Source organism: Balaenoptera borealis, assembly GCF_965194805.1.
Source record: "Balaenoptera borealis genome assembly, chromosome: 2".
NCBI lineage: Eukaryota > Metazoa > Chordata > Mammalia > Artiodactyla > Balaenopteridae > Balaenoptera > Balaenoptera borealis.
The window spans coordinates 174987517-175010736 of record NC_138867.1 but is presented as its reverse complement, the minus strand read 5'-3'; the positions used below and the strand labels follow the sequence as shown (position 1 = coordinate 175010736).

General features: G+C 41.7%; 1 protein-coding gene across 5 annotated transcripts in view; it reads left to right on the top strand.

The window, feature by feature from the left end:
* The window catches only part of LOC309624692 (uncharacterized protein), a 92827-nt gene that overhangs the window by 2092 nt on the left and 67515 nt on the right, over positions 1 to 23220 (top strand). For 2 of the 5 annotated variants that reach the window (XM_082383068.1, XM_082383069.1), the window contains exon 2: positions 2253 to 11520. The exons of 1 other annotated variant lie outside the window; for it this stretch is intronic. In XM_082383068.1, the coding sequence (XP_082239194.1) occupies positions 11518 to 11520 (3 nt within the window). In that variant the 5' untranslated portion in view covers positions 2253 to 11517. Of the gene's footprint in view, positions 1 to 2252; positions 11521 to 12165; positions 23214 to 23220 lie in introns of those variants that run through there. 2 more of the 5 variants (XR_014242082.1, XM_082383070.1) reach the window with 2 other exon arrangements.

The following is a 23220-nucleotide window of genomic DNA, read 5'->3' as shown; positions in this document are numbered from 1 at the left end:
CCCAAAGTCAATTTCGCTTCTCCGATTCAAATCAACTATTCGTCTCCGCAGTGCATTTGAAACAAACCCAGTATTTTAATTCTTTATCCTATTTGCGCGGAGTCCTGGATGGCATTTTGGCGGGGGGAGGGGGGCGGTCTGTGGATATTTTACATGAGCGGAAAGCCGACAGTAACCACTTGGAAGTAGGTTGTATGAAATCCTTTCTCCTTCCGATATTTTACTGGGAACAGATACCCTATAGGAAATCCTTTCGTGGAGGTTTTTTTGGAAACTTTTATGGACGATCTACCCTGCCCGTCCCTAGATAAGTTCCCTTCAAAAGATCTACTCACTTATTTAAAGTTCTTTTTTCAATAGTGGAAAATGTATCTAATTAATAGAGCTTGAAAGACCGTATAAAATATTTCCGAAGTGATAAGAGAGGTGAATTTCAGGGGGAAAAAATTCCGGTATTGCATTCTAGTTGTGAAGAATTTTTGTTTCACTTTTTTTTCATTTCCTGAGTATGGTGAATTCTTTTGGACTCTTCTTTACTTTTGGTTGATTTCAAATGACATTCCAGGATTTAGACCTACAGACAAAAAGTATTCAAGTATGATTAATTTTGTAGTAAATAAACTTGCCTTGGAAATAATAATTGACTGACATTTTCCTGAAAGGAATAAATAGATGTTTGGGGTTTTCTGGGTGAACTAGTAAAAGTGGTTGAGAATTTTCTTCTCTCATTTCACATAAACACTGGATTTGAGTGATTTTGCTGAATTGTTCTGGAACACCAGAACAGGCAGGGGCCCGAAGAGAGTGATGAGTTTCAGAGCTGAACTGTCCACCTGGTCAGATCCCTGAACCCGGAAGTCAAAATTCTCATGGTTGGAAGTTCTCACAGCTCGCGAACCCTCTGCGGTCTGTGGGCAGGGGGGTGGGGGCTCCATCCTCACGGAGGAGGGCAGGTGGTGGCCCTGCTGCTCTTGGGGTGTGGGCACAGGCAGGGCTCAGAGCCCCCCGGGCTGGCTGCTGCTGGCTGTCAGTAGGGCAGGACATCTCAACAGCCTGCCTTCAGGCCAGCATTCGCGGGAGAGGAAAGCCGATGTCGTTGGAGGGGCCGGCGGCAGGGAGGAGGGCAGGTCTGAAGGCTGCTGGCTACACAGGCCAAGGAGGAGAGGTGAGTGGTCCAGTGGGACTAGCGGGGCGCCAGCTCTCCGGAGAGTTGGGCAGGGTTTCTGCAGCCCAGGCCTACAGCAGCAGCCCTTAGCCCTTCTTGTCGGACTTTGCTGGAGCCCTGGGGAAAAGCAGCCACTCTGATGACAGAGCTGATGAGGCCAGGGGCCCTCCCAGCTGCTTGTAATTGGGAAAGGGAAAAGTGAGGTGTGGCTGTCCCATAGTTCGGTCCACTAACTAGAAGTGGGAGTTCTGAGAGGCCCCAGGGAGTGCAGTAGCACCTGCCAACAGGCCAGTGTCCGCAGGCTTCCCCAGGGAGCCGGGAGCTAGCCTAACAGGCCACCCCTTGGTGCTGCACACGGGCACCAAGCCAGGTTGGGCTCCAGAGGCCACAGGCTCAGCCTCAGGCCCCGGCACTGCTTGTGACAGAGGGGTCTCAGTACCCCAGGTTTGGCTAGGCCCAAGCCTTGTTACCCAGACAGTGAGAAGCCCCAGGAAGGCAGGAAGTAGGGAGCAAGGCAGAGAGGAAGGAAAATGAAAACGGGACTCACATTTTTAGAAGCAAGTCAGGGTTCGTGTAACTGAATGTCTTTGAAGGTAGCCCAGGGCTGTAGCACAGGCTTCAGATGATTTTGTGTCTGCAATCATGAGTCACGCTACATGCCCCACGAAGGTAGGCATTGGTGAAGTCCAAGTTGTGCTGGAGTAGTAAAAGCTTACACTTCAAAAAAAAAAAAAAAAGAAATCAAGGTACAGTTATATAAGTTTCTTGAGGTAGAATGCTGTACATCAAATGACATATTATTGACAGTTTACATAATCCAGATCTAAGCAGAATCGTGGTGGGTCATGTGATCCCTTACAAGATCAAGAAGAAATGTTTTAAGGAGCTGTCTTGTTGATGCTAGGAAAATGTTTCTCTTTATGGTTCAGCAGACATTCCTGCTGATGGGGGAGGTCTAGTTGATGCATAATGCAGATACACAATGCACAGTGGGAGGAGAGAGGAAGCCAAAGGGCAGAGAAGAATTTATGTTTAAATTTTTCTTGACTTGCCATAAAATATGCATTTTATTTCTCTCCCTCTCTAGCTCCTCTCAGCTTAGGTTGCTGAAGATTCCACTTTAGACTACTGTGACCTAGAAAACATGGCACACTGTTACCCCAGCTCCCACTCAAGAGGACTGTTTTCCTAGAAAGAACAGACTTCAACTTTTCAAACCGGCCCCCACTGCCTGTTGCTGGAGGTTAATACTTGCTGGGTGACTCTTCTTACAAACTTGGAACACGATTCTTTTATTCCCCACACATGGAACAGAGGTGATGCCTTTGTGTGCACGGACAATACAGGGTGTTGATTCCCCTTTTCCCAGCAGATGAGGTGGCTGTATCGTAAGTCATTCCTGAGGTGCCTGAAGATACAATCAAGAGGACCACTGGCTGCTGTCTCCCCTCCATTGAGCACTCAGCTCTTAGGATGGGATTGTCATTCAGAGAGGCTTCCTATTACCCCCAAACAGCTCCAGGATTGGCACAGAGGTTTTTTCCTGAGTACGGGGTGGTGGGGTGTAGGTGGGTGGGTGGGAAGCGAGCTCTGACTACCTTTCCAAAGAATTAAAGTGCCTGGCAAAAGATTATGAAAAGTGGAAGTCAAAGGACACTAGCAAAAAAGTGAAAAATGAGGTGAAAATCAGTTAGGAGTAGATTCTGTATTTAATGAAAGTAGCCTAACCTGTACACTGCCTAGTTTTCTGGGTAGAATTGGGAACTTAGAGTGCTGAGAGGAGGATTCCAAGGGTTAAACAAATATCACATACTGATTTTGGGAAATATTTCTACAAAGGAACCAGAATTGCATTGAATAAATTGGAGAGTAAGTTATGCCCTTTCCTGCTCTCCTCCCCCTCCCTGCCACGTGTCGGTGAAAACAGTCGAGCCATCAGCCACAGATTGATTTAATTTCACCACTGGGTGAGGTCCGTGAAAGAGCAAGAGAGCCTCACCAATGGTCCTGTCATCCCAGGATACAGCGGGTTTACCCAAAGCTGTGCCCAACCTGAGGACCTGTGTTAGAGGTTTCACTCTGTCTGGGGTGTGGTGAGAAAAACCACTTTTCGAAAAACTGCTTTTGTCTTTCCTAGTCACTGCCTAGGCATTTTACAGTATGATAACCCTGCTGACACCCAGAATCTGGACATTTAGATAAAGACTTGAGTTTAGGATTCCACTCTTGGTTCCTGCTAAGGTTTTCTCAGGACATTTATTAAAATAACCACTTAGAGGGACTTCCCTGGCGGTCCAGTGGCTGAGACTCTGCGCTTCCAATGCAGGGGGCGCAGGTTCCATCCCTGGTTGTGAAACTAAGATCCCACCTGCTGCCAGGTGTGGCCCCAAACAAACAAACAACAACAAAAACAAACAAACAATAAAACCACTTAGAGTTATGCTTGTGAAAAGTTAGTGACCTCTGCACTGTGGATGAAGACTGTTATCTGCCATATCAGTAAACAAAGGATGTTGGGGCCATCTAGCCAGCAAGCGCTGCTGCCACCCCCAAGGGTGCTCCCTGAGGGGATTCAGGATGGAGAAGAGCAGGATACTGGTCCTAGATAGTAAGGACCAGCAAGGATAGTAAGTTAAGGTGCATATCAAAGGAACGATTTCAATGAGCCCAGACTATTGCATCTTCCTGTACATGGAAAAGTGCTAAATTCATTAACCTGAGATATCTGGTTTTCTTTAATTAACCAGACTACCTGATTTTCATGTTCCAACTACCTGGTTTTTATTGTAAAAATTCCTATGTATTCTGTCTCCTCCCTGACCTCTTCAGAGCAGTCCCTCAGAGTTATCTGAGAGACTGTCTCCAGGGCTTGAGTCCTCAGAAGTTCTGCCAAATAAAACATATTTCTCAGGCTTCCCTGGTGGCGCAGTGGTTAAGAATCTGCCTGCCAATGCAGGGGACACGGGTTCGAGCCCTGGTCCGGGAAGATCCCACATGCCGCAGAGCAACTAAACCTGTGCGCCACAACTACCGAGCCCGCGTGCCACAACTACTGAAGCCTGCGCGCCTAGAGCCCATGCTCCTCAACAAGACAAGCCACCGCAATGAGAAGCCCGTGTGCAGCAGCAAAGACCCAACGCATCCAAAAATAAAATAAAATAATTAATTAATTAAAAAAATATTTGTCAACTTTCAGGTTGTGCACTTTTTTTTACTCGACAGCGCCATCCGTCTTATAATTGATAGGTGCCTACTCTCTCTCCTGCTTGCTCCTGACCTGGGACTGAGGACTGCCCTTTTCCCGGGGTCATTGTAACCCCCCCTCAGCCCCCAACTTCTGGGATGTGTAAGTAATAGATCTTCTGGCTGTACTTGCTTTCTCTGGGTTTATTGAAACTGCACCTTCAATCAAAACAACCCCATGGGTTTCACTTACCCAAAGTGGGAACTCATTTGCTGAGGGAGATACCTGCCCACCCCATGTGGATGGTTATGAGAATTTATAAAAGGGAACCTCACTAAAATGGAGTTGGGAGCCTATGATGGGAACCTGTAGCCCAGGACCTCTCCACATCAGTTGTAGGAGGAATTGTCATTTACACACCTCAACAGTAGAATCTTCATCAGGAAAGGATCATCCTTTATAGGTCACAAAGAGAAGATTGTACATTGCATTTCCTACAAAAAATTGAGTTGCCCAGCAGCTCAGCCAATGAGAAACTGTCATCACCCTGAACTCTCACTTTTCTCCAGTGGACTTTCCATCAAAGCAACTTCTCCCGACTTCCCTGGTGGTCCAGTGGTTAAGACTCTGTGCTTCCAATGCAGGGGGTGCAGGTTTGATCCCTGGTCAGGGAACTGGGATCCGCATACTGAGCGGCATGGCCAAAAAAAAAAAAAAAAAGCTCCGCCCAACTTCCTCATTTATGTCAATAAAGCAACATTCCTCTCCTTTCTTTGTTGGTCTTGACTATGGCTTTTGTTATAGCTTGCTTGTCCAGAGTTGCAATCCTTTGCTGTTTCTGCGTAAACTCATTTTTACTGGTAAAATAACTTTTATTTTTAAGGTCAAGAACAGGCGGTGCCCGTTATCCAGCAGGTCATAATCTGCATATTCTTAATTCAATACACCAGCTCTGACTTCTCAGTGCAGTGGGAACGGGCTTCATTAAAATAATCCAGGCAGTCACTGAACAAATAAATAAGCACATAACCATAATAATCCCCAGAAGGAATGGGTCCAGAACCCAGAGTTGCTGCAATATATTACCTAAAATGTCTAGTTTACAACAAAATATGAGACATGCAAAGAAATAGGAAGGTAGGAACCAGATGGTGGGAATAAAGAGCAATTGAAAAATGACCCAACTCTTACAAGGAGACCCCAGTAAAACCAGGTGATGTCTCAGCAAAAAACAGGGAGGCCAGAAGGCAGAGGGAAACATTCAAAGCGCACTAGGAAGAAAACCTGTCAACCAACAATCCTATATTCACCAAAACTGCCTTCTGAAAAAAATGAAGGCTGCCCTTCATTTCTCAGATCAACAAAAGCTAAAAGAATATATTGACAGTCAATTGCCCCACAGGAATTACTGGAGGAGTTCTTCAGGCTGTAAGCAAGGGACTCCAGAAGGTAATTCATATCAACATAAAGAAACAAAAACACTCATACAGGTAATTCTGTAAGTAGAAAAGACAGAATCAATACATATTTTCTCTTTTCTTCTTTTAACTGATGTCAAAGGAACTGTATAAATCCTATGTATGTAATGTGTTACTAGACTGTGTATAGTAACACACAGTCTAGTAACTGTAACAGTAACAGTCTAATGCGTAACATAGAGCAAATATCTGTGTAGTGCATTTGCCATTAAAGAGCACAAAGGTGGGAGTAAAGCTGTACTGGGCTAAAGAGATGACCACAGATGGTAAATAAGTGTAAGAAAATACTTTGGGGGTTATTTCATAAGTTGAAATAATCTGCATAACAATAATAACACAAAAATGGCAAAAGGGAACAGAGCTTTATATGAGTAATGTTTCCATGTATCACTGGAATTAAGCTAGTATAAATCTGAGTCTCATTTTAGTAATTTAGTACATCTATGTTAAAAGGGCAACCTCTGAAATTTTTTAAAATATATAATGGAGAAGTCATTTGAAAATGAAAGTGTTACGTGTGAAAATATTCACTTAATGCAAAAGAAAATTGTAAAGGAGAACTAAGAACTAAAAACAACATGAGAATTGTAGAAAACAAAAAGTAAAATGGCAGGTATAATTGCAACTATGTCAAAAATACTAAATGTGAATGGATTACATGATCCAAACAGGAGGAAGAGATTGTCACCCCAGATTAAACAAACAAACAAACTATGATCTAAATTTACATTCTATGTAGAGGTGATCTCAGAGAGACAATAGCAAGCAGTCTTGAAGCTGGGTTTTAGTTCCCTGCCCAGGAATTGAACCTGGGTAGCCTGGATGAAAAACCAGGAATCCTAGCTGCTAGACCACCAGGCTAGAAGCAAAGTTCCCCTGGCTCTTGCCCCATTTGAAAAATGGATTTCTCAAAGAGGCAAAAACTGTAAAGACAGGTACAAAGTTTATTATCAGAGACACAGCATAACATGTGGGAGAGCACACAGAGAAACAGTTTGTTTAAGACAGAAGCAAGGCAGAAATACACACCCGGAGAGAAGGGATGTGGGGTCCTCCCTAATGAGCACAGTAAAGAGGCGGTTAAATTATTTATATAGGGCAGTTCTTCTGGATCTTTGTTTACGTTTGGCCAGTTATCTCATTTGTTTTCCACACTTGACCTGTCCTAGAGCTCTCCCCACTATGTGTGCACAACTTTTTGCCAAAATGGATTCCAACACAGAGGACTGCAGGAGTATGTCCACAGTTCTTATGGGGTGGTGTCCCCCTCCCTTTTTGACCTCCAAGGAGCCTTCCTGCACATGTGCAGATAGGGAGGTTTCCTTGACCTCAGGATTGATAGATGTGGTCCTCTTATCTCAATACTCCAGCAGAGCTCAGCTCCTGCCATTAACTTTGTCCTTGGCGTGTCTAAGGAAAACAAAGCTCCAATCTACTCTGCTTGACAAACTCCCAGCTGCTCAGCCCAGGGACCCATCTACCTTCTACCTGAGAGGAAGCACACGTTAGATGCAAAGATACCAACAGATTGAAAGTAAAAGCGTATGATAGGTACATCTGTGAACAGCACCAACATGAAAACTGGAGAGATTATATAAATAACAGGCAAAATAGACTAGAAAACAAAACATATTAGTAGAGAATTAGCAGATGCAAACTATTATATATAGAATGGATAAACAATAAGGTCCTACTGTATAGCACAGGGAACTAGATTCAATATCGTGTAATAAATCATAAAGGAAAAGAATATAAAAAATGTATATGTATAACTGAATCAGTTTGCTGTACAGCAGAAACTAACACAACAGTGTAAATCAGCTATATTTCAATAATAAGTTTAAAAAATACATATTAGTAAAAAGAAAAAAATAATGGAAAAAGAAAAAAACCCAGAAAATCAGAATAGAACTATAAAAGGTGAAGTGGTTGAGTTAGTAAACAAAATCCACCCATAAAATAAACCTAGACTCTACCTTTGCGTAGATCGCTTCTACACAAAGTTCTCCAAAAATTTTAAAGATTTGTTACTGAATTAGACTGGAGACTCCCCTCCCGGGGCCCTAGCTGAAGCAAAGACCCCCTGGCTGGGTCAGGGAGTTCTTTCCCGCTCAGGTTTGAGCTGCCAATAAAGAAACTGAATTTGGTGCAAGGACGACAGGCTTTTCTTCAATGGCCAGAGAAAGAGAAGGGGAGCTAATGCTCTAAAGACACCTTCTCTCTGATTACAAGCAGGGATAAGCTTTTTATAGAAAATGGTGAAGGAGGTTACAGGGGACGAGTGTCTTTTGTCATCCTGACTCATGGAAATGGATGGAGGTTTCCTGGAATGCAATTCAGTTCTCTTTTCTGCTCCTGTGTGGTGACCCTTCTGGGTCTGGGTCAGAAGCAGGTAGAATCAATGTGGCAGGGGGGTGAGGGGTGGAGATTTTATTATTACGATGAGATGGTAATCAGCTGTAGAGTGACATTTGTCCCAATTTTGAAGTTCAGTCAGATTATCCTGGATTCTTATGGTTAAGCCCTCTTTTTGCTGTCATGTAAACACAACTAGTAGATACAGTTAGTTCTGGTTTTCTGCAAGTTTGCCAGGAGGGAGGTTTTTATTAGAATGGGGGGTTGGGGCTGTTGGCTTCCTTGCCTCCTTGCCTAAGACAGGTGTACTTGTTAATAGAGACAATTTAGGCATGGTGGGTTAGGGACCGTCTGGTTGCTCCCCTGGGTGACAGGTTTATTACTGATTTTCACAAAGTCTTGTAAATAATAGAATGAAGACAATACTTCACACTCATTTTGTGAGGCCAGAACTACTCATACCAAAGCCAACACGTGAAGTACCAAAAAAAAAAAAAAAAAAAAAGACACACCTATTTCTTTTGTGAATATGGATGCAAAAAACCCCAACAAATACTAGCAAACCCAATACAGCCACAGATAAAAAGAATTATACATCATGACCAAGTGGGATTTGTTCCTGGGATGAAAGTTTGGATTAACATCTCAAAATCATTAATGTAATGAATGAGGTCAATAGAGTAAAAAGCAAAAATGCAAGGTCTTCTAAATAGACTCAAAGAAATAATTGACAGAAGAAATAATACCCCTTCATGATTAAAACACTCACCAAAAATAGGAGGGCTTCCCTGGTGGCGCAGTGGTTAAGAATCTGCCTGCCAACGCAGGGACACAGGTTTGAGCCCTGGTCCTGGAAAATCCCACATGCTGTGGAGCAACTAAGCCCGTGTGCCACAACTACTGAGCCTGTGCTCTAGAGCCTGCGAGCCACAACTACTGAGCCCACATACGACAACTACTGAAGCCCGGGTACCTAGAGCCCGTGCTCCACAACAAGAGAAGCCACGGCAATGAGAAGCCCGCGCACCGCAACAAAGAGTAGCCCTCGCTCACGGCAACTAGAGAAAGCCCTCGCACAGCAACGAAGACCCAACGCGGCCAAAAATAAAAAAATAAAATAGAAGGAAATGTCCTAACTTCATATTGAGCATCTATGGAAAACCCACAGCTAATATTATATTTAATGGTGAAAGAGTGAATGCTTACCCCCAGCCATAACTAACAAAAGAGGTCTACTCTTGTCACTTCTGTTTGACAGTTTATTGGAGATTTTAGCCAAGAACCATTAAGCAAGAAAAGGATTAAAATGCGTGCATATTGGTTAGGAAGATGTAAAACTGTCTCTGCTTCCAGTCAGGTATCTTATATATAATAAACTCTAGGGTCTGCTAAAAAAACTATAGGAACTAGTCATTGAATTTAACAAGGTTGTATGACACAAGATCAAAATAAAAACAACTGTATTTTTATACACTTGAATGAACATTCTGATAATGAAATTCAGAAATGTATTTACAATAGAATCAAAGGCAATAAAACAGGAATAAATATAAGAAAAGAAGTATAAAACAAATACTCTGAAAACTACAAACACGTTTGAAAGAAATTAATTAATGTATAAACAAATGGGAAAACATCCCAGTTTCACGGATCAGAAGACTTAACGTTGTTGAAATGGCACTTCTCTGCAAAATGATCTAAGATTCAATAATCATAATCCGAACAGTAATTTGATTGGCAATCTGTTTCATAAATTTATAGGGAATTGTAAGGAAACCAGAATAGCCACACCATTCCTGAAAAAGAAAAAAAAATTGTAGGATTAACATTTCTTGATTTCAAAACTTTGTACTAAACAAAGGTAATCAAGATATTGTGGTAGTAACAGAAGGATAGACAATTTTGTTAGTCAATGATACCTCAAGAAAGCTGTGGGGGAAGAGTTTCCAGATGAATCCCAAGTTTACAGGATGATTTATTGTTTTTCTTGTAACAGAGATAATAGGAATCAATTGCCTTAGGAATGTCATAGTCATTTATATTTCAAAGTTCAGTAGGGTTTGAAGCAAAAACTGATGTAAAATAAATTTCCTTTCAGCGTAAATGTAGACATGAGAACTTAATGAACACATCTCACACCCTGTGGTTAGACTGAACAGAGTACTTGCGCCCAGCTAGGACTGCGGGCTTCAAATTTCTCACCAGGGCCAAGTGTTCTGGGATTCTTTACTTTAAGTAACAAAAGAGTGGGGGTGGGAAAGGGATGAGGGAAATCTCAGTGCTCGCTAAGATCAAAGACTAAAATGGACCAGACTCTGTTACAGACGGTGAGGTCACACTTAAGTGTGTTTCTTGTGAAAAGAACTGTGTCAGGAATGAGTGAGATGTGACCAAAGGACCCCCATCTTTGCTTCTAGTGTTGGAATTTTGCTGAGCTCTCTAAATAAAATGGCTGAATAGTTGCTGAGTTGCCAAATAATGATGATGATGATGATAAATGGACTTATTCTGGACTAAAGAAAACATACCTTTCCCTAGTAACGGATGAGATGTGTTCTGTAACCCAATGGTATGTATAGACGAATTTTACCCTCCAATCCAAATTCTTGGTAAAGAAGTTTTGTAAGCCTGAATGAACAACCTCCTTTTTCCTAAGAAAACTTTTACCCATTTTCCTCGGGTGGGACACCATTCTGGGTCTCTCCAGAATCTGTTACCCATGAATTGCAATTCTAAGATCCCCCAATAGACTACCATTTTGCCTCTATATAATTGGTGGTCCTTATGGTTGACATTCTAAACAAGGGTCATAGTTCCATGAGTGGTTCGCCGCAGCCTTACGCCAAGCTCTTGACCTGCAGAGGACAGATGGCCCATTTGTTACAAGCAGACCTGGCCTGGGCCATCCTCTTGCTCTATATTTCTCCAACCTGAGACTGAATCGGGAATTCCCGGCGCACACCTGAGCCCACACTTTCACAAAAAGCTGGGTGAAAACACCATAAGCAGCCTCAAGCCAGGAAAACTTTCTGTTTAAATGCAAATGGAGCTGCCTGGTCAGGTTACCACCTAGAGGCGAAGATGTTTGGGCGGAGCCCAGCCCTCCTGCTCTGCAGTCACTCAGGCACGAAGTGGAGGGACTTGCGAACTGTCCAATCAGGGGCGCCGCTGGTGGAGGTGGGCGGGGCGACGCACAGCACCAGCAAGAAAGTCGCCACGGACTCCGACGTCCCACGGAGGATATCAGGCGTTCCCGGCCCTTTACGGTCCCAGTCGTTTCTGCACTGGTCGTGGGAGGCGTAGGAGGGACTCGGGGAGACCCAGAAAAGCTGGATATGGTGAGTGTGCCTCCCCGGCGTGTGGAGACGGAGCGGAGAAATTGGTAGGAACCCGCGGGAACAGGCCGAGGCGGGACCCAGGCCTCCCCGCGTTAAACTCCGGAGTCTGCGGACCTGTGTCCACTTGGACAGCCACTGGGACCTCATTCCCTCCGGCTCGCAGCGTGGGGGAGGGGCCTGCAGTCGGGACCCCGGGCGTCCTGTCCCGTCACTGCGCGCCACGACTTCGGCCCCGGCCCCTAGCCTCTCTGGGCAGCTCTGCGCCCGCAGCCCCGCGTCTCCCCCAGCATGTGCGGTGACCACGAGGAGGGTCATCAGGGAACAATACTGACTCGGTCCCCGGGGTACCTGTGTATGAGGAGCTGTGTGGGGTCCCCAGCCCCTCCTTTCTCCCCAGGGTGGGACCCGTTTTCTCCAGAGTTTTCCAAATGGTTGGGGAGCAGGGTCTCAAATCCACGACCCTGTCCCTCTACACTAGCTCTTCCTAGAGTGGCAATAAATGCCTCAATTTCCAGATTCCTTCCCGAATTCTAAAACTCCAGCTTCTCCTCTTCGATTCACAGCATCATTATCAACTATTTGTCTTCCGTGGTGCATTTCAAGCAGAGCCAATTTTTTTTTGTTTTAATTTTTTTTTTCCCACAGCGTCATGGATGACCCCTTTTTATAGATTTATATTCGTTGTGGATATTTGACATGAGAGGACAGCCATGAATAACTACGTGGAACTACCGTTTGAATCCTCATGCCTCTCCCTCAGGATCTTTTCTGGACACAGACATCCTATCCGAAATCCTGCCGGTGGTGGTCCTCTTTGGAAGCTTTCCTGGTTGATTTGTCAGCCTTGTCCCTCTCTGGCTTTGTCATAGGACATTTTTCGTCATCCTTTTAACATTCGTCTGTCTGTGTCTTTAGGTTTAAAGTGGATTTCTTGTGGACAACATACGATTAAGTGTGATTTAAAAAATCTGTCATTACTGTATTTGTCTTTCAGTTGTATTGGGACCTTGATTAAAGTGGTGGCTAATACGGTTGGATTAATACCTACCACACCTTTTATTGTTTTTATTTGTTACCCTTGTACTTTGTTTCTTTTTGTCTTCCCACTTTTTCTGCCGTCTCTGGCTTTAATTGAGCATTTTACCTGATTGTTTTTCTTAATCCTCTGTTAGTATATCAATTACACATATTTTTTCACTTTTTTAGTGCTTGCCCTTGAGTTTTCAGTATACACTTACAACTAAGCCACATCATTTGTCAAGTCCACCATACCACTTCATTGGGCATGCAGGTAACCTCATACGAAGTTGTTCCCACTTCCCCCATCTCTGGTCCCTTGTCACATGGCTCTCATTTATTTCACTTATCCGTAAGTTTATAATTGCCAAATACATTCTTGTTCATATTTGAAACAAAGTGGTTATCTGCCATATTAATTATAAGAATTACAGTAGATATTTTACCTTCATATATTGTTTTTCTAATCCTACATCTTCATCATTTACATTCTTTCTGATGAGTCTCTGAACATTTCTTTCACAGTAGGTCTATTAAGACAAAGTCTCAATTTTTTTCTGAGAAAGTCTTTATTCCTCCTTTATTCCTGGAAGATAATTTCGCTTGACACAAAATTCTAGGAGAGTTGTTTTCTGTTACAAAACGTTAAATATTTCACTCCACTCTTTTATTTCTTGCGTGGTTTCTGAAAAGAAGTCTGATTTAATTCTAATCTTTGTTTCTGTATAACTAAGGTGTTTTCCCCTCTGGCCTCTTTCCATATATATTCACCTTGTCTTTGGTTTTTGTCTAGTTTGAATACGAGCTACTTGGTTGTCCATTTTTATTGTTTATGTGTTTAGTGTCCTCTGAGCTTCCTGGATCTACAGTGTGTCGTGTATCATTAATTTTAGGAAAATCTCAATGATTGTTACTACACTAATTTCTTCTGTTCTTTTCTGTCTTTTCCTTTCGTAATCCCATGATGGTTATAAATCTTCTTTTTAAGACAGTTTATGTTAGGGTTCATGGATATTGTTCTGTCTTTTTTGTGTTTCCATTAAACTCTGCTGAAATAGAATTTTTTGACAGGCCATGGTAAGAACAGAATATTTGGGGAATATTAATAATGTTGTATTTATTTTCTCTTTCCCAATTTTAAAGATCGTGGGTTGCCCTGTGACCTAAATGCTGTGAAGAATCTAAGAGAAGTTTATTTCAAGTTATTTTGCTTTTTTCTTGCGAGGTTGGGAATGATAGCTTCTAAGTTATTAAATGCCAGAGCCGGAAGTAGAAGCTTCTGACTCCAATTTTTTGACAGTTGACTGTGGACAGCTTTAGAGCCTCATCCCTCCTTCTTCCCCTTGTGACCCACATGTATCCAAGACAGTGAGAAAGGCTTTGCTCCTACCTTTGGCGCAGGAAAAGATTGAATCCACACATGCTCTGCCCTTGTGTGTAAACTCTCACTGTATCCCACCACAAAACCAAAATAAAAAAGTCCACACACGTTTCCTTGCTCTCTCAAGCTATTTCACGCCTGCTTGAGAGACCTGCCTTACACTCGCCAGAGACCTCAATTATGGAGGAATATACCCTTTTATAGCCTACTGGCAGTGTGTGCTGTCTTCAGCTAAGGGATTCTTATGCTTAGGGGTTGAACTGCATGTTCCTTTTCTCCCTAGAGGAGCTTGACAATGGCAGAGGAAGGAAGGACACCTCTACAGTGGCTGGTCACAGAGGACTTCCTTCTGATTAGAGGATAGTGATTTTATGTTCTTTGGGAGGAAAACACTGTGGACAGGTTTATTTATTTTATAATCATGGGAATATTCACCATGAAAACATCATGGACTTCAGTGAGCTCCCTTATAATCTGCAGCTCTTAAATTTTTTTTGTCAATTTATAAATCCCTTATACTATACGCAAATCCTTGTTGTTTATCTATTTAATATGTAGTAAACTGCATGTGTTAATCCCACACTTCCCATTTATCCCTTTTCCCCCCTTCCCTTTTGGTAACCATAAGTTTGTTTTCTATGTCTGTGAGCCTGTCTGTTTTGTAAATAAGTTCATTTGTACTCTTTTTTAGATTCCACATATAAGAGATATCATATATTTGTCTATCAATGTTTGATTTACTTAGTCTAATAATGTCTAGGTCCATCCATGTTGCTGCAAATGGCATTATTTCCTTCTTTTTTATGGCCTAGTAATAATACATTGCATATATAAACCACATCTTTGGAATCTGTTCATTTGTTGATAGACACATAGGTTGTTTCCATGTCTTGGCTGTTGTAAATTGTGCCGCTGTGAACATTGGGATGCATGTATCTTTTCGAATTAGAGCTTTCCTCTTTTGCTGATATAAGCCCAGGAGTGGGATTGCTGGATCATATGGTAACTCTTTTTAGTTTTTTAAGGAACCTGCATACTGCACCAATTTACATTCCTACCAACAGTGTAGGAGGGTTCCCTTTTCTCCACATCTTCTCCAGCATTTATTATTTGTAGACTGATGATGCCCATTCTGACTGGTGTGAGTTGTTACCTCAGTGTAGTTTTGATTTGCATTTCACTAATAATTTGTGATGTTGAGCATCTTTTCATGTGCCTGTTGGTCATCTGTATGTCTTCTTTGGAGGAATGTCTATTTAGGTCCCTTTTTTAAAAATAAGTGAATAATTAATTAATTAATTAATTAATTAATTTATGGCTGCGTTGGGTCTTCGTTGCTGTGTGTGGGCTTTTTTCTAGTTGCGGTGCATGGGCTTCTTATTGCGGTGGCTTCTCTTTGTTGCAGAGCACGGGCTCTATGTGCACGGGCTTCAGTAGTTGTGGCACATGGACTCAGTAATTGTGGCTCACCGGCTCTAGAGCGCAGGCTCAGTAGTTGTGGCCCAGGGGCTTAATTGCTCCATGGCATGTAGGATCTTCCTGGACCAGGGCTTGAACCTGTTTCCCCTGCATTGTCAGGCAGATTCTTAACCACTGCACCACCAGGGAAGCCCTGTTTGTATATTTTAGAAATTAAGCCCTTGTCACTCACATCCTTTGCAAATATTTTCTTCCAGTCCATAGATTGTCTTCTTGTTTTGTGTATGGTTTCCTTTGCTGTGCAAAAGCTCATAAGTTTGATTAGGTCCCATTTGTTTATTTTTGCTTTTATTTCTATTGCCTCAGTAGGTTTACCTGAGAAAACACTGCTACAATTTATGCAAAAGAATGTTTTGCCTATATTTTCTTCTAGGGGTTTTATGGTATTAGGTGTTATATTTAAGTCTTTAAGCCATTTTGAGTTTATTTTTGTGTATGGTATGTGGGAATGTTCTAACTTCATTGATTTACATGGGGCTGTCCTGTTTTCCCAACACCACTTGCTGAGGAGAATATCTTTTCTCCATTGTTTATTCTTCCCTCCTTTGTCAAAGATTAATTGATCATAGGTGTGTGAGTTTATTTCTGGGCTCTCTATTTTGTTGCATTGATCTTTATGTCTGTTTTTGTTCATTACCACACTGTTTTAATTACTGTAGCTTTGTAGTATTGTCTGAAGGCTGGGAGAGTTATTACTCCAACTTTGTTCTTTTTCCTCAGAATTGCTTTGATAATTCTGGGTCTTTTACTGTTCCATATAAATTTTAGGATTATTTGTTCTAGTTCTTTGAAAAATGTCATGAGTAATTTGATGGGGATTGCATTAAATCTGTAGATTGCTTTGGGTAGTGTGGCCATTTTAACAATATTAATTCTTTCAATCCTAGAACATAGGATATCTTTCCATTTCCTTGAATCATCTTTGGTTTCCTTTATCAATATTTTATAGTTCTCAGCATATAAGTCTTTCACCTCCTTGGTTAGGCATATTCCTAGGTATTTCATTTTTTTTGATGTGATTTTATTTTATTTTTTTAATTTATTTTTTAATTAATTAATTTATTTATTTTTGGCTGCATTGGGTCTTTGTTGCTGCGCGCAGGCTTTCTCTAGTTGTGGTGAGCAGGGGCTATTCTCAGTTGCAGTGCATGGGCTTCTCATTGCGGTGGCTTCTCTTGTTGCGGAGCACAGGCTCTAGGCGAGTGGGCTTCAGTAGTTGTGGCATGCAGGTTCAGTAGTTGTGGCTCACAGGCTCTAGAGTGCAGGCTTAGTAGTTGTGGCGCACGGGCTTAGTTGCTCTGTGGCATGTGAGGTCTTCCCAGGCAAGGGATCAAACCTGTGTCCTCTGCGTTGGCAGGTGGATTCTTAACCACTGCACCACCAAGGATGTCCTGATGTAATTTTTTTTTAAATAAATTTATTTATTATTTATTTATTTTTGGCTGTGTTGGGTCTTCGTTGCTGCACAGGCTTTCTCTAGTTGTGGCGAGTGGGGGCTACTCTTCATTGCAGTGTGTGGGCTTCTCATTGCGATGGCTTCTCTTGTTGCGGAGCCCAGGCTCTAGGCATGTGGGCTTCAGAGGTTGTGCATGTGGGCTCAGTAGTTGTGGCATGCAGGCTCAGTAGCTGTGGCACACAGGCTTAGTTGCTCTGCAGCATGTGGGATCTTCCCGGACCAGAGTTTGAACATGTGTGCCCTGCATTGGCAGACGAATTCTTAACCACTGCGCCACCAGGGAAGTCCCTGATGTGATTTTAAATGGGATTGTTTTTTTACTTTCTCTTTTTTATATTTCTTTTTTGGTGTAAAGAAATGCAACAGATTTCTGTATATTTATCTCATATTCTGCTGCCTTGCTGAATTCATTTGTCAGTTCTAGTAGTTTTTGTGTGGAGTCTTTAGGGTTTTTATATGGAGTATCATGTCATCTTCTTATAATGACAATTTTACTTTTTCCCTTCTGATTTGGATTTCATTTCTTTTTCTTCTGTGATTGCTGTGGCTAGGACTTCCAATACTCTGTTGAGTAGAAGTGGTGGAAGTGGGCATCCTTGTCTCGTTCCAGAGTTTACTGGGAATGCTTTCAGCTTTTCACCATTGAGTGTTACGTTGGCTGTGGGTTTGCCAAAAATGGCTTTTATTATGTTGAGATATGTTCTTTCTATAACCACTTTGGTGAGAGTTTTTATCATGAATGCATGTTAAATTTTATCAGATACTTTGTCTTCACCTGTTGAGATGATCATGTGGTTTTTGTCTTTTCTTTTGTTGATGTCATGTATCACATTGATTGATTTGTGTGTGTTGAACCATCCTTGTGAGCCTGGGATGAATCCAACTTGATCATGTTGTATGATCCTTTCTGTGTGTACTTGGATTTGATTTGATCACATTTTGTTGAGGATTTTTGCATCTGTAGTCATCAAAGATATTGGCCAGTAATTTTCTTTTTTGTGTAGTGTCTTTGGTTTTGGCATCAGGGTGGTGGTTGCTTCATAGAATGACTTTGGGAGTGTACCCGCCTCTTCAGTCTTTTGGAATAGTTTGATAAGGATCAGTATAAGTTCTTCTTTGTATGTTTGGTAGAATTCCCCAGGGAAGCTCTCTGGTCCTGGACTTTTGTTTGCAGGGAGTTTTTTGTTTTTGTTTTTATATTGCAGCTTCAATTTTTAAAAATTAAATTAAATTAATTTATTTATTTTTGGCCACACCACATGGCTTGCAGGATCTTAGTTCCCCAACCAGAGGTTGAACCCAGGCCACAGCAGTGAAAGTGTTGAGTCCTAACCACTGGACCACCAGGGGATTTGCACAGTTTCCATTTAACTTCTAGTGCTTGGTCTGTTCAAATTATCTCTTTCTTCTTGACTCAATTTGGGTAGGCTGTATATTTTTAGGAACTTGTACCTTTCTTCTAGGTTGTCCATTTTGTGGGCATATACTTGTTTATACTATTCTCTTATGATTTTTTTGTATTGCTGTGGTATTGGTTGTTGTTTTTCCCCTTTCATTTCTCATTTTGTTTCTTTGGGTCCTCTCTCTTTTCTTTTTGGTGAGCTTGCCTAGAGGGTTGTTGATTTTTTTTTATCTTTTCAAAAAACCAGGTCTCAGTTTTATTGGACTTTTCTAATTTTTTTTTTTTTAAATCTCTATCTACTTCCTCTCTGATCTTTATTATTTCCCTCTTTTTGTGACTTTAGGTTTTGTTGTTCTTTTTCTAATCCTTTTAGTGGTAGGTTAGGTTATTTATTTGGGATTTATTGTTTTTGTTTAAAGAAGCCCTGTATCGCTATGAAATTCCCTCATAGAACTGCTTTTGCTGCATCTCATAGATTATGTATGGTTGTGTTTTCATTTTCATTTTTCTTGAGGTAATTTTTAATTTCCTCTTGGATTTCATTGTTGACCCATTGGTTTTTTTAGGGACATGTTGTTTTTAGTCTCCATATAATCATTTTTTTCTCGCTTTTCTTTCTGTGGTTGATTTCTGGTTTCATGCTGTTGTGGTCAGAAAAGATGCTTGAAATAATTTCTGTCCTCTTAAATTTGTTGAGCCTTGTTTTTTGTTCTACTGTGTGGTTTATCCTAGAGAATGTTCTATGTGTGCTTGAAAAGAATGTGTATTCTGGTTTCTTTGGATGTAGTGTCCTATAAATAGCTATTAAGTCTAACTATTCTATTGTGTCATTCAGAATCTCTGTTGCCTTACTGATTTTCTGTCTGGAAGATCTGTCCATTGATGCCACTGGGATGTGAAACTCTCCTATTACTGTATTCCCATCAATTTCTCCTTTTATGTCTGCTCATATTTGTTTTATGTATTTAGATGTTCCTACATTGGGTGCATGTATGTTAATGAGTGCAATATCCTCTTCTTGTAGATCCTTTTATCATTATCTAGTGTCCTTCTTTGTCTTTCTTTATTGCTTTTGTTTTAAAGTCTATTTTGTCTGATATGAGTATTGCTAACCCTGCTTTCTTTTAATTTCCATTTGTTTGAAATATCTTTTTCCATTCCCTTACTTTCAATGTTTATGTTTCTTTTGCTGTAAATTGGGTCTCTTGTAGGCAGCATATTGAAAGTTCTTGTTTTATTATCCAATTTACCACTCTGTCTTTTGATTGGAGCATTTATTCCATTGACACATAAAGTAGTTTTTGATAAGTATGTATTTATTGACATTTAAAACCTTGTTTTCCAGTTGATTTTATATTTCTTATTTGTTCCTTTCTTCTTCTTTTTCCCTTTGTAGTTTGATGGTTTTCTTTGTATTATGCTTGAGTTTCTTTCATTTTGGTTTTTGTGAATCTATTGTTTGTTTTTGATTTGTGGTTAGCCTGGTTTTCAAGTTTGTTAACCCGTAAATGTATGTACTTGCTTTAGACTGGTAGTCATATAAACTCAAACACATTGTAAAAGATCTACATTTGTACTCCCCCCTCCCACACATTTTGTGATTTTGATGTCGTATTTTACATCTTCATGTTTATTACCCTTTTGCTGTTCCTTATAGTTATAATTGCTTTCACAGTATTCTTTTGATTCTTTTTAAATCTATGTACTGGTTTATTTAAGTGATCTTCAGTCCTCTTATATATTTACCTTCACTATTTTGATTTTCCCATTCATATAGATTCTTGCTTTTCCATTTAGAGAGGACCTTTCTATATTTCTTGTAAGATAGGCTTAGTACTGCTGTATTCTTTTAGTTTTTTCTTTTCTGAGAAATTCTATATCTCTCCTTCTATTTTAAATGATAATCTTGCTGGGTGGAGTATCCTAGGTTGCAGGTTTTTACCTTTCAGGACTTTCAGTGTATCTTGCCACTCCTTCTGCCCTGCAAAGCTTCTGTAGAGAAATCAGCTGATAGCCTTATGTGGATTCCCTTGTGATTGACTCTTTGGTTTTCTCTTGTTGCCGTTAGAATCCTCTCTTTATCTTTACTTCTTCCTATTTTAGTTATGATATATTTTAGAGCAGGTCTGTTTGGGTTCATCTTGTTTGGGACCCTTTGTGCTTCCTGTACCTGGATATCTGTTTCTTTCTTTAGGTTTGGGACGTTTTCAGCCATAATTTATTCAATACTTTTTCAATCCCCTTTTCTCTTTCTACTCCTTCTTGGATTCTATTATGCGCAAATTGGCATGCTTTATATTGTTCCATACATCTCATATGTTGCTTTCATATTTTTCATTTGTTTTTCTGTCTGCTGTTCTGATTGGGTGATTCCCGTTATTCTTTCTTCCAGGTCACTTGTTTGTTGTTCTGCATTATTAAGTTTGCTATTTATTGTCTAACTCAGTATTCATATTGGCAATGGAGTTGTCTAATGTTGATTGGCTCATCTTTATAGTTTCTAGTTCCTTGTTGCAGTGATCCACATTTTTATTGGTAGCCTTTCTTAATACCTTCAGCATTTTTATTACCTCCTTTTTGAACTTGGGGTCTGGTAGACTGGAGAGGTCTGTTTCATTGTTTGTTCTTTAAGGGGATTTCTCTTGTTCTTTTAATTGGGAGTAGTTCCTCTGCTTTTTCATTTTTCTTATATTTCTCTGACTCTGTCAGTTTAGGAGAAACAGTTATCTACTGTGGTCTCACAGGGCTGATGTTTTGTGGGAGTGTCCCTGTGTAGACTGCTTGAGTCCAATATTCATGGTGCAAGGGCTGTTTTTAGTATGTATGCTTGCCATGTGTCTCATCAGGTTCTGCTCACCCTTGTTGGTGTGTTTGGCCTTGTGGTGATCAGAGACTGCACTGGATGTTTGGTGGGGCCTCCTCTTTGCTCTGTGATTGTCACAGGTCTGTTGGGGGCAGGGTCTGCTCTCTAGTTGTTGGAATAGAAGCTCCTAGATCCGGTTCTAAGCTGTGGTGTGAGGTAGGTGACACTGGAGCCCTCCCACTGGGAAAGGAGCCACTTCATCTTCATCCCCAGGAGATGTCTGTGGGATGTGTGATTCTGCGATGCTGCTTGCCACCTGGTGTGCGTACCCACAAAGATCACTGCTGCTGGCACTGCCCTTGATGGCCGCCTTCACTTGGGGGCTCTGGTAATCAGGTTAGAGGTTCCTTAGGCGTGTATACGTGTGCACAGGGCCACCAGTGTTTAAACCCACAGAGTCATGTCCCCTGAGCCAGCAGATAATCGGCTGAGGTGGCTCTCAGGTAAGCACAAGCAGTCCCGGTCCCAAAATCTGCTGGAACGAGAACCCACTGGAGCTGCATCCCAGCACCTGCAGTAGGACTGCCTGCAGTTGGCTCAGATTTCAGCCCTGCCTCTGCTTGTTCAGGCCCACAAAGTTCAAAGAACCCACTGCAGCTAGATCCCTGCTATGAGCATGCTGACAGTGAGGCTGCTATGGCAGACCTGTTCCCCTCCTGCCCGTGTTGACAATGGGGCTCCTATGGCAGACCCACTCTCCGTCGTGCTCATGCCCCCAGTTGCGACCCAGGCCACAGTCCAGGCCCTGTGGGCTGTCTCTGTGCAGCCAAACTGAGTCCTCTCCCCGGGTCTGTCCGCTGAAGCCACGTTTCTGCACCCAGTCATTGCACACACCAGCAGGCACATGTCTTGGGCTGAGAAGTGTGGGCACGTTACCAGGACCTTCAGTTCTGATCTCTCTCTACCCTGCCAGGCTGCAGGCCAGCTGCCATACTCTCCTTTCCAGCCTTTGAAGCTCCCTATCTATCCTGGTGGACCTCCCAACTGGTGAAGGAGGTTCCCTGGCTTAGGGGACCTTTCCTCTTTCACAGCTCCCTCCCAGCGGCGCAGGTCCCATCTCAATTCCTCTTCTCTCTTCTCCCTTCATCCTACCCAGTTATGTGGGGATCTTTCTTGCAGCTTTGGTTATATGAGATCTTCTGGAAGCTTTCAATAGGTATTCTAAAAAAATTGTTCCACATGTAGATGTACTGACAGGAGAAGGTGAGTTCCATGTCCCTCCACTCCGCCATCTTGTTCTCCTCTCCTTAAATTGTTTTTTAATGTCAGCAGGGACGAGGATCGACTGTCATGGTGTGCCACATGGGCTCTTCTGACATTATTATCTCAGTGTGTATGCCTGTGTGTTCCCAGAATTGGCAGGAAGCTGCCCTGAGGCACAGGAGTGTAGAGATTTTGTGGTCTAAGTTGTCATGCCTTCTTTGTCATGTCTGAACTCTATGTTCCAAATAACTTTCTAGTCCATTAAATTGGACAGAGAGACAAAGGAGGTACTGAGTCTGTAATACATATGACACAGGGCAAAAGCAGTGCTTCTCCCCAAGAATATTTTCATTCAGCCAGTTGCATCTTGTCACTTTTAATGTCCTGGAGGACTGTAGGATCTGTGACTAGCTGGACCTTGTTAAATGTTACATGCCAGAGGCCTCCTGGACTCTCATGCTTGGTAATGGGAAGAGAAGAAAAAGCTTGTAGTTATTCACAGTGGTTTACGCATTGAAACCTCACAGAGATTTGACCCCTTGTCTCTTGGAGTGCTGGAATTGGTGGGTAGTAAGGAAGGAAATGAAAGAATTTTTCTCATAAGGAATTGATGGTCTTAAAATGATAATATTGGTTTCATTTGTATAGCATTTCTGTCATTTCCCAGTATTCTCTGGGCCCTGCCACTAGAGAGAAATAAAATGTAATGTGATCACAGTAAAAATGTGTAAATAATTTTCATGTCTTTATGGTACTGATAAATTAATGAGGAAGAAAGTGTGGACAGAGGGTGAGTAAATGTTTGGAAAGGCCAGAATCATACATAACCTTCCCATAAATGGAATATAGGTGTCCAGTGCTGTCACTCATCCTACTGTACACATACTTGGGATGTTTTA